The 12,465-nt window shown below is 34.4% G+C and overlaps 1 protein-coding gene across 1 annotated transcript; it reads left to right on the top strand.

Annotated features, from left to right (window-relative positions):
* The first annotated feature begins 3,860 nt into the window (after window positions 1–3,860).
* On the top strand, window positions 3,861–9,496 carry LOC147389327 (increased DNA methylation 1-like). The gene is made up of 9 exons (XM_086418924.1): window positions 3,861–3,894; window positions 5,821–6,549; window positions 6,633–6,741; window positions 6,868–6,956; window positions 7,105–7,343; window positions 7,638–7,724; window positions 8,289–8,388; window positions 8,742–8,958; window positions 9,057–9,496. Exons 2-9 carry the CDS (start codon window positions 5,839–5,841, stop codon window positions 9,272–9,274), a joined length of 1,770 nt encoding a protein of 589 aa, XP_086275050.1. The 5' UTR covers window positions 3,861–3,894; window positions 5,821–5,838; the 3' UTR covers window positions 9,275–9,496.
* The last annotated feature ends 2,969 nt before the right edge of the window (window positions 9,497–12,465 follow it).

Below are 12,465 nucleotides of genomic sequence, written 5' to 3'. Positions count from 1 at the left end.
CATAAGATCATCCTCACCAAAAATCAGCTCATTCCAAAACTTATAACCCATGTAGGACAAAAAACATTTGTTAAAGTGTGTGGTAAAACTTAGGGTGCTGAACATTTCCCATATATATATATAGGGTCAGGTTCAAAGGACAACCATTTCTACACACATATAGACAACGTGTTTTGTCTTATATGGGCAAAAATGTTTGGAATGGACTAATTTTTTGTGAGGATGATCTCTGTGATGAGGAGATTATCCTTGCCAAAAATCAGCTCATTATGAAACTTCTAGACCGTCCAATTTTTGTTGAAAAATTATAGACCGTCCAATTTTTGTAAATCAATTTTGATGGGGTTACAAGTTTTGGAATGGGATGAGTTTTTGCCAGGATGATCCCCTCATCACAGAGATCATCCTCACAAAAAATCAGTCCATTCCAAACATTTTTGCCCATATAAGACAAAACACGTTGTCTATATGTGTGTAGAATGGTTGTCCTTTGAACCTGACCCATATATATATATATATATATATATATATATATATATATATATATATATAATATATATATATATATATATATAGGGGGCGGTTCATGGGACGTCTTGGAAAACGGTTAGAAAACCGATGCAACTCAACCATTAGATCTGGAGTGGTTGACGGCTGAGATTTAATTTTTAACTCGAAAATTGCTTTACAGCTGTAAAGGATTTCAACATAACTTCTCAGGTTTTTACAAAAACCTCCTCAATAAAATATTTTTTTATTTTTTAAAAAAGATTTCATTCTCCATAAAAAAAAATAAAAGCTGTTTGGACAGTTGAAAAGTTTTAAAGTTTTTTTATTTTTTATTTTATCATTCTTCTCTCTCTCTCTCTCCATCGACTTCTATGGACAACCAGACCATCTCTCTCTCTTTCTCTCTCTCTCTCTCTCGGCTTTTACAGAGAACCAGATCATCACTGCCTCCGGAGCACACAATCGAATCTGGAGAAAGATCTCTATCTACATCTATGGCCACACATTCTGGTGGTAATGGGTAGTCTTTCCTTTGGCAAAACTGATTTGCAAAAAGAACAAAGCATCCACCTTCAATGGCAATGTGTGTCATGGACGCTTGCCATACATCTCTAGCATCTGCCATTGGTGCACAGTATATTTCAACTCCTACAAAGCAGGGAACTTAAAATAAAAGAAGGTTTGAAAGATTATCATAGAATATAGACATGCCATCATATTATAATACAAAATGGTTTCTATAATACATATGGTAAACATGCCCATTGATCTCGATTGGGCCCATCGATGCCCAAGAATCATGCAGGCCATCCAATAGTATTAAGAGCACTCTATTTTCTACAAATTGCCGAATCCAACATTGTTGTTGTAACCATGTGTCAGATGCTAGCCAACATACTTTAATAAAAAAAATCAAGTTATCCATATATATTTTTTCCAACTATATTTATCCATGATCTAAATGTATGTAGAAGCCGATAGAGAAATGGTCTGGTTCCTTGTAGAAGACGATGGAGAGAGAGAAGAGAGATGGTCCGGTTCTCCGTAGCAGCTGAGGGAGAGAGAGAGAGAGAGAGAGAGAAGAGAGAGAGGAGAGAGAGAGAAGAGAGAAAAAGAATGATAAAAAAAAAAACTTTTAATATGTCCAATCAGTTTTTACTTTTTATAGAGAAAGAAGTCTTTTTAAAGAAACAAAAAAATATTTTGTTGAGGAGGTCTTTGTAAAAACCTGAGAATTTATGTTGAAAATTTTTACAGCTGTAAAGTAATTTCGATTTAAAAATTAAATCTCAGCCGTCAACCACTTCACATCTAACGGTTGTATTGCATCGGTTTTCCAACCGTTTTCCAAGACGTCCCACGAACCGCCCCCATATATATATATATGTGGGAAGCGTTCGACCTAAAGAGAGGCAAACATTTTTTAATTATATGGGCTAAAATTTTTGGAATGAGCTAATTTTTTGTGAGGATGAACTCTATAGTAAGGAGATCATCCTCACGAAATCAGCCCACTCTAAAACTTGTAACCCCATAAAAAATGGTTTACAAATAATTAACGATTCACGATTCTTCAACTTGTAAACTAAGATTAGAAGTTTCAGAATTGGCTGATTTTTTTATAGGATGATCTCTTCTCCATTGAAATCATCCTCACAAAAAGTCAGCTTATTCTAAAACTTCTAACCCTACTTTTAAAAATGTTTGGCATACTGTTTAGCTTTCTTTAGAGCTTCCAAATGCCACCCATATATATATATATATATATAACATTCAGAGGCCTTAAAGAGAGTCAAACATTTTTTAAAATAGGGGTTAGAAGTTTCGAAATTGGCTAATTTTTTGTGAGTGTAGATATGTGGATTTCGGAACATTTGAGGGTTTGAGCTCATTTACATGGGTTTAAGAGTTGCCACCATTCAATTAAAGTGTCAATGGGCACCATAAAAAAGTTTTAAAATCTATTTTTCTTTGGCTTGTAGGACTCACATATGTGAGGGAAAAGGTCTACCTAGAAAACTAAAGTAAGAAGGTTTGGTTGAGGGATAAGAAAGGTATTAGGCACATTTTCCCTCCCATCCTAAGATGGTTACCAGTAGATTTACCAAAGGTGAACTAAGAAACTCATTTTTTGGATTTTTGAAAATAAAGGAAGCCTTTAGCGTGTCAAGCGTGACACGAAGCTTTGGTACTTCTATGGAAAGCACGACTGTGACATAAGTTGAGGAGTCCCCACACCCACAACATATTCTTCCTAGAATTTGGCCCAAGAGTCTCATGGCACACCCTCTCATGTGGTACAGGATAGCCAAAGTCCCCCACATGGACACCCTGAGCATACCATTCACTTAATCCACGTACAATATATAAAGGGGGGTATAACAATGGTACAGAAAGAGCCTTGAGGCCCCACGGGTGCCATAGTGTGTCCTACTGACATTGTCTTGAGACGTTCCCTAATGTGCACAAGAACTCAAGACAGCCCCTTGTAGGTCATCCCCAGTCGGCCCTGGTTTGCACCAACGTATGACTGATATGTCCCTATGGTGGCATGCCCTGGCCCTATGGAAATTTCTCAAAGTGCAATACGATACGTTAAGAAGCCACCCAATTCCGAACACATGACAAGAGGTAGCAAACCTCTATTATTGATATCCCTAATCTTAGTCTCACATATAACGTTTGGATATAAGTGCATCATCTAAGCTGGATGAATTTTAGGGTTTTAGCTTAATTGTTCTTAAAAAACTAATAGGGGTGTTTGATAAGGTATTTATGGCTAGAAAAATCGAGATATATGTGAAAGCCAAGTGCTCTCGAGAATTAATTTGTGCTAGGTAACATATAAAATGCATTTGATGATTTCTACAACAATAGGATTTGAAGATCTTGAAAGTGAGAGCTAACTTAGTTGGTAAAGTCTATGGGTGATGATCTCATTAAAAACAGGCTTACTCAGCATTAAAAAAAAAAGATGAAAATGCTAGTTAAAAATTATAAATTTGCAATCAAATACCCCATAAACAAAGTAACATTACAAAATTCATGTCACTCGTTTTGATTTATTAACCCATGAAACTTTGGTCTAACAAATATATGTATATGTTTAGTTCATCTATACGCCTAGGTGCCACTCGCTTTAAATGAAATATAAAAAGGGGTATTTTGATCAACTTTTGTAGTCTCTCATAGAACACCATGGTCTAGAGTGTACGTCATTAATTTCAAAACATAAGGATATGTCAAATATTCACCAAAAGATGGAGGGGTATGTCTAAAATATTTGAGAGGTGATACGATAAATACTCACCATAACCCTAAGCAATGACATTAAACCCTAATCGCTTTCAGTCAAGGCAACAAAAACTAGAAGAAGAGATACTGGTATGTCACCTCCCTCTCTCTCTTTCTCTCTCTCTCTCTCTCTCTCACACACACACACACACACACACACACACACGATAACTTCTTTTCAGAGCTTTTTCCTCTCATCTCAGTCGTATGTTTGATATTATTAACCAAATTTTTTTAACCTTAAACAATGTTTGAGGTTCCATCAAACATACGATCACGAAAACAGGAAAAACATACAATTGAGATTTAAGAAAAGACAAAAATTTCTCAAAGATTAGTATGGATTTTATAAGGATCTTTATTTATTATTATTATTATTATTTTTTTTTTTTTTGAGTTTCTACTATTATCTTCCAATCTCTTGCATTCATTTGAGGGAGGGTATATTTATAGTATTTTTAGATTCTCTTTCCTTCTTCCTTTTGCATAATCTTTATTATAAGATTAATTTATGCTTAAGCCCCACCTAAGCCTTTGAAAATCCATTGCCTAGGATCCTTTAAGCCTCTCTGTAAATCACTTTTGATGGGTTTAGAAGTTTTCGATTGGGCTGATTTTTTGTGAGGATAATCTCCTCACCATAGTGATCACCATCACAAAAAATCAGGCCGATCTGAAACGTTTTAGTCATATAGGACAAATTTTGTATCCCAACATTATCCTCCTAAGATTGTTTGTCCAACGCTCTCCTATATATATATATATATATATATATATATATATATAATATATATATATATTGAAGCTCTTCATCAAACATATGATTGAGATGAGAGGAAAAGACACAAGTTTCTTAGAGATCAATATGAAAGTTATTAGGATTTATTTTTGTTTAGGATCTCTAGGAAGAGTCCTAAATTTATTATATTCTTCTGGGGTTGAAATTCAATCTATAATTTCGAGGTGATATATGTACATAAAGATGATTATTCCTTCTCTATAGAAGGATATTGCTTAGGAGGGCTGATCTTTTGCCACAAAGATAACTCTATCCAAACATACATCCCTTCTCTACGTCCTTGCACACTCCTTCAGCCCACTTTAACCATAATGGTTAGCACACCCTTTGGTGGTCCACCGGTCCTTGACACACAAAAATCAAATTGATTGGTGATTCATAGGTTTTCTACTAGAAATATGAAGAATACGATGGTTAGGCTCAAAGTCCATGCTGAAAGGGCTCAAATCTGATTTAGGAAATTTTCAATTATACTGATAGAGTAGGTATAATCATAATAAAAAAAAGAAAAATACTAAAGTGACATTAGAATTGGCATCAATCTCACATTATTGACGTGGATGCGTGTACGGAATCATAGATGCTTTTCATCGAGATGTGAGGGAAAAGCATCCATGGTTATCTGAACACCTCCACGTTTGTAATGTGTGTGTCGATGTCAAAAAAACAAAGGGGCCGAATGCCACGTTGTTGAAAGGGGATAGGGAGTTGGGTAGTGTTAGTCAATTCATGGAGTACAGGAGTGAAACTCGAATATCAATGGCAACTAATTGAAACTGGGTCAACGCGTTAAAACGGCCGAGTCCAACTCGTAACTCGCCTTTCTTCTCCGATTGAAACTGATAGCTAGCTGTCTTCTCCAGTTCTCCCTCTGGTTTTCCTTCTTCAGCCTCAATTACTAATCAGATTTCTTCCTCGATTCATCTAATCTCCATTAAAACAAAGAAAAAAAAACTGAAAATTTTCATATTAGAAAGGAAAGAAACAATCCGAGAATAAAATTAATGCCAACAAAAAGAAAAAAAAAAAAAAAACGATTTGGAAACAAATCCATTTGATTTAGATTCAGACTTGAATCCCTTGCTTTGTATATCAAAGATCAACAGTTACTTTGAGTTTTCTCTTCAAACCAAGAAACAATTGGTGTTTTCGATAAAAAAAACAAAAAAGTGTGATCTTGAATCAGATTCTGATACTAATTCAAATTCTCCACTCAGAGGTCTCATAGAAAGAGAATGAAAGTAGAAATGTTGGTTGCCCAAAAAAGTGGTTGTTCAAGAAGAAGGAGATACCAAACAAGAAAACAAGTTCAAATTGGTCGTGGTTCAGAGGAGAGAGACTTTGAAGAAGATGAGAACTACACAATTAACAAACGAGGAAATTCAAAACGTCGAAGACGTAATTCGAATCAAAATAGGAGACACAAGAAGAGAAGACCAGGACTTGAATTGTCCGTCCGAAGATCTAGTGAATCAGCAGGTCGAGAAGTCGATGATGAATCTAGTCAACCAGAAGGAAAAAGAACAATTCTTTCATGGTTGGTGGATTGTGGAACAATTTCTCTTAATGAGGTACTATGGTACATGGATTGGACAGGAAGACATCCTTTGTTGAAGGGAAATATAACGAAGGATGGAATTTTATGTAATTGTTGCAAGAGAATTGTAACGGTTTCGGAATTTGAGGTTCATGCCGGAAGCAATCGTGGTCTGGCATACCAAAATATAGTCGTTGTCGAGAAGGGTATCTCTCTTATGCAATGTCAGCTTGACGCATGGAATCAACAAGAAGAATCTGCTCGACGTGGGTCTCTCAAAGTAAATGTCAATGGTAAGGTTAATGCTGACCCAACTGATGACCTTTGCCTTGTTTGTGGTGATGGAGGGGACTTGATATGTTGCGATGGTTGTCCTTCGACATTCCATCATAGCTGCATGGGTTTACAGGTTAGTAAATTTCGTGATGAAATGTTCGTAATCGGAACAAAAAAAAAAATTGATTTTTATTTCATGTTCTTTTGTTGTAACAGATGGTTCCTCAAGGGGAATGGCACTGTCCACACTGTTTATGCAAATTTTGTGGATTAGTTGGTGGTAATACAGATCAATTGCTTACATGTAGTCAATGTCAGATAAAATGTATGTAATTATTCTCCATCTTACTGAACTATTTAACTTTGTGATTATCTTAGATATGAATTTCGATAAATTTTCTTATAAACCATAGCTGTAAAAAATGTGAGTGATTTACTTTGCCCATTGTAGATCATCAAGGGTGCGGTGGGGGAACTGAAGCGGTCCTTTTTGGTTTCAATACTCGATGCCCTTCATTTTGTGGGCAGAGTTGCAAAAAGGTATCCATCATTGTGTCCAATTTTTGGACTTATCTTATTTTAAGACTTCTCATGCTTGTGTTGGTTTTGAAGATCTTTGAGGTTATAAGCTTTCATGGGAATTTGCGAATTCGATTCATAACAGATAACTAACGAATTGTATTTGCAGCTCTTTGAGAAACTACAAAATCTTATTGGGGCTAAAAATGAGTTGGCAGAAGGATTTTCATGGACTCTTGTTCGACGTTTAGATGAAGAGTCAAACACATTGTTCTACCCACTATCCAAGAGAGCTGAATTCAATTCCAAGATTGCTATTGCACTGAAAGTGATGGACGAATGCTTCATGCCTATTATTGATCGACGAAGTGGCATCAATATGATTCAGAATGTTGTATATAATCGTGGGTACGTGGCACTTAACAATACCTCTGATATTCAGTTCAAAGCTTTCAAATTTTCTCCCTCATTTTTACACTTTTAACCTCTTATGGCTTACTCTTTTAAGTTCTTGTTTGAAATAATACCCATTCATGTTTAAATTCCCTTGGAATGTGTAGTATGGGACAAGGGGTCCATAGCCTTTTTTACTTTATTTTCTCTTTGAATAACTTCTAAGCTAATTATTTAAACAAGGAGAGAAGTGATCAAAGGAAGGGATCAGTATAGTATTTTATTTGATTGCTTCAATTTCTTTTGTAGATCAAACCATAATCGACTCAATTACAGTGGCTTCTACACTGCTGTTTTGGAGAGGGGTGATGAAATTATCTCTATTGCATCCATCAGGTATACTTTCTTATTAATTCATGGATACCCATCTTGTGACTTTGTTGCTCCAGTTATTTTATTTAAACTTGGAAGATATGAACTTGAAGTGAATGTATCATGACACCTTAAGAATTTGTACATGGTGCAAAATGCAACCCTATGCCATGTAGACTTGTCATGAGTGATGTAGCGAAGCATAGTGGACACAGAGGGACAAAGAAATTGCAGGTTTGGAGGTCAAGAGATGACTAATATCTGCTTAAGAAATCCTTATGCGTTTTTTATCTAAAAAGGCATTATGTCTTCTGGGCCATTAGATGAGCAGGGCCCTTTAGACTTTCTCGCTCGTTAAACCAGAAAGGACCAGTTTCCTTTGTAACAAAGAACCCATTATTTACATTCATGAGTATAGGATCTTCTGAATAGGTAAAATGCAATTTTAGATTTTAAGATTAAATAGAAAAACAAAAATGCACTTTTAAAAAAAAATTGTTTTTGGAAATATATGGTAAGTTTTATTTGGTTTAACAGCATTTAAAAGATCTCTTGAATGCTTACACTGTGTAGTCCTTGGTAAAATAGGATCCATGGGACCAAGCTAGCTGAGATCCCTTTCATCGGGACACGCAGAATCTATAGATGTCAAGGGATGTGCCGTCGTCTTCTAAATGCAATTGAATCTGTAAGTTGACTACGTTTAATTTGTTTCCCAAAATGTACTAGCAGCCTATTTTAAGAAGGAAAAAATTGTTTGTTGCTCTCATTTATCATTATTGGTCATACTGATTGTTTTCGAAGATTTAATGACCGAATCGATAAAAGAACTATATGAGACTCAATGGGTTTTTTTTACCGGTTTAGCTCAAATCTTTTTTCACTAGATAGTACATTGCAGTGTCTTAAACATTAGTACTCTCTTGTTGCTTTCTGTTATTTTTCATCCATTTTAATACATTTCCATATCATATTATTTATACTCATCCATATTTTGTCATCTTTTCTCAAAAAAAGTTCTCATGTAAATGTAATTTCCAGGCTCTCTGCTTCCTTAATGTCGAAAAACTGATGATACCTTCTATCATGGAACGTGTCAAAAATTGGACTAATGGATTTGGTTTTGAACCTATTGACGATTCGCTAAAGCAAGAAATGAGGTCCATGAATTTATTAATGTTCCCCGATATCGTTGCATTACAAAAGGTCCCATTCAAGCATAATCCCACCATAGAAAAAGAAACAGCCAGTACATCAGGTGAGTCCTTAGACGATAATATTTACTATATTTCTCTCAATCTGAGTCCAAATTATAACATTTTTTGTTTTAATTAACACTCAAATTTTCCCTTATAGATGTGAACACCAATGGACTTCAAAGGAACAATCATCAAATTGCACTCGATACACTACATAGATCTCTCAAAGACACTCCTGTTGGTACGAACAGTCAACATCCAAATGAGGGGTCGGTGAATGATCCCTCTATAATGTGCAGAAAGAAACCATGCTCAGGAGTGTTCTTAACAGTAGACTCCGAAGGTAGACTCAAAATCACTAGATGGCCTGCCTAAGGTAATCTGTGAAACCGCTCCTTAAGGTTGAGTTATCGTGTGGATCTTCTTTTACTTGTGTATGACAGAACTATTGTAAGGTTACAATGATTCTTAATGCTTGTCATGGTTTAACAATAAAAAATTCCTAGGTACTTTGTATTATTGATACAATGTGATTTTAAGCAACTCTAAATGTTTTTTCACTGTGTTATATGCAAGGGTGAATTACTTTTTCATGAGCTGAAAATGAGTTATTTACTATTCTCGCTCACTGTTCATTTTAATTACCTAAACGTGAACAATCACATTTTCGTTAAAAATAAATCAGAACCAAGTGACTATTTTGCAATGTTTAAAGTGACAATTTCGCAGGTTTAAAATGAAATAGTCACTTTAAACCTGCGAAATAGTATCTTTTAAAACCTCCGAATTCGTTATCCTTCACGTTTTGGTAATTAAAATGAACAGTGAGCTGGAATCATAAATTTGTTAAAAGTTGATCAGTTTTTCGTAAATATCTCTATATACAATCTAACAACCAAAATGAAGAGGAATGCTAGAAGAAATTCTGGAGATAAATTGTAGGAAATTAGGGATGACTATACTGTTATGAAGATTACAATGGACGGGTGGAGTCAAGATTTTCTTGTAGAGGGGGAAAACTATAGTTGCCCCGTAAGGAAAGAATTTGAAGATGAGTGATTTTTAGGAGATAAAACAATGGGTTTTTTTTTTTTTTTTTAGGTTGAAGAAAAGGGCATTTAGATCATTTTTCATTAGTATATAATAGAAGACCTAAGTCAAAGGACAGTGTCATAATTTTAAAAACATATATAGGAATCTCAAATATTGATAATAATAAAAAAAAAAATTCTACATGCCTCCTTGACCTTGGTCTTTTCAAATAGATTAATGCAAAATAACCTCAATATCCTCACTTTCAACTTAAATAAAAACCATTTGCTTTCTATTCCCAAAGTCAGTCATGCATCTTCAACATCTCAAGTAAGAAAAAATTTACCCTAGGTCTTGAACCATAGGACTAATCTATTTTAACTTTCAACCTAAAGAACAAGATAGGAAGTTTGAAATAAAAGATAATAATTTTTGAAATTTTTTTTTTAGGATTTTTTATGAAAGGATTAATGCAAGGTTCAAAGTGATGGACTGAAGATGAGCTTAAATAGATTAAAATTAATTTTTGAAAAATGTTGAAGAGTTTAAAGATGACTGATTTTAGGACAAAAATAAAGGATTTTTAGTTTTAAGTTGAAAATAAGGGTATTTAGGTTATTTTTTGTTAGTCTAGAAAAAAAAATTAAGGTCAATAGTGACGTGTCTTCAAGTTGAAAACATAAGGACTTATCAAATTTTTGGCCAAATGCGGAGTGGTGTCCAAATTAATAAAAAAAATAAAAATAAAGAATATTGAAGGGCCTGTGAGGAGGTGGGCATGTCAGCAGTTTGTAAACATAGGGTATCTCAAATATCTACTAAAAAGGACATTTCATCGATTGGAAAGTGGGGTGTCTAAAATGTTCATTGAAAAATAAAAATATGTCATGGTTGGAGAACACATATTGTATGACAAATTTTAAACAAATTGCGGTGTTCTAATGAATCCAAAAAATTGAGTAGAGTGGGGGTAGGGTCAATTGCCAAACCTTTTGTGGGGGTAAACTCAAAATATATCAAATTGTCAATAAGTTCATGTAATTTTTAAAAAACTTTGCGGGAAATCCACTCAACAATGGATGAGTAGTTGGCATATGAGTGGTCATTGTGGGCACCATATTTTTTTTTCAGTGTGTTTAATGGATGAGATGAGAGCGAGTCATTGGCTTTAAGAAAGAAATTACAGCTCGGAACTTCCTCTATACACTCTTAGAGCTCGTGAAACCTAAAAATCTAGTTTCCTTGTTTGATTTCCTCTCATAACCCTAGAAGGGTTTTATATCGCATACATGTGCTAGAAACCCAAAATGTCAAAATTACCCTAGTAACTTCCAAACGGGGTATAAGTGCATATGACTTTCAAGATGATCAATCACCCACTAAATTCAAGACATCTACCACAACTGGTTCTAAATTCTAAATAGAAAACCTATAAACAATCATTAAAAAACATAATATGTATACATTGAAATTGAAAGTTACAAGATTAGCACAAATATATATATATATATATATATATTCACATTAAAAAAACATATGAAACTAAAACTTACACATAACCAAAAAAGTATTAATCCAAATAGGTAAATGTTCATTTGGTGACGACTAAAAGATGAAAGAATCAAGTACTCTCTTAATCGATGACTTGACTAAAAGGAAACTAAAATTCATGCAAAGATGAAGATATCATTCTCAAGGAAAGCATGGAAATTATATATCATGTGATATAATCTTATAATATTTGGAAAAACAAATTTAAATGAGAAGCATGGTTTTAAAACTTGTTTTGACGTCTTGTCTCATTTGTGAACGAGGCCAAGTCGTCTCGGACCAGATTTCCAATATGTTTGAGATGTCTCGTTCAACAATAAGAAAAATGAACGTGGATTTTAAATCTCGTTCGATACATTAACTTGTCCGTCCACCTCGTTGCTTGGTGATATCGAGACAACTCGGGCGATAGGTCTCTGTCTCGGACGAGTTTTGAAACCATGATGGGAAGACTCTTAACTAACTGAATGATTACCTAATTTTGAGGATTATTTAGAATTTGTTAGGATTGATTATCTTCCTTTTTAGAGGGAGCCTTATTTTTGTGCATTTAAGAAGATGGGCATGAATTATATAAATGTATAAGAAGAAACAGCCATGTAACTAGATTTCACTTTAAATCAGTCGAATGACTATCTAGAACCCATTGTCATTGCATTCACGATGAATCCTATAAACAAATCTGAGTTCTTCTCTTGTGTAATTGTTATTTTTTGTATGATTGATTGATGGATGAATTCAAGAGATTGACAGAATAGTACTGATTCCTTCATATACATATCGAATTTCTACACCAAATAAATTGTACCTTAGCAATTTTTTTTTGTAATAAGAACTTGGACATTTTTCTCCATCAGAAATGATAAGTTAGTCTTAGGTAGGGTCGGTGCACATTCAAGTGTATGTACATATTTCATACTTCTACATCTGATAAGTCACTGAATCAAACTAGAAGCGAATTAAGTTTTCATGTTTCAAAATAC

This window comes from Akebia trifoliata, chromosome 12 (assembly GCF_017979445.1).
Source record: "Akebia trifoliata isolate Shusen 1 chromosome 12, ASM1797944v1, whole genome shotgun sequence".
NCBI classification, from domain to species: domain Eukaryota; kingdom Viridiplantae; phylum Streptophyta; class Magnoliopsida; order Ranunculales; family Lardizabalaceae; genus Akebia; species Akebia trifoliata.
This window is presented reverse-complemented; position numbering and strand designations above follow the sequence as displayed.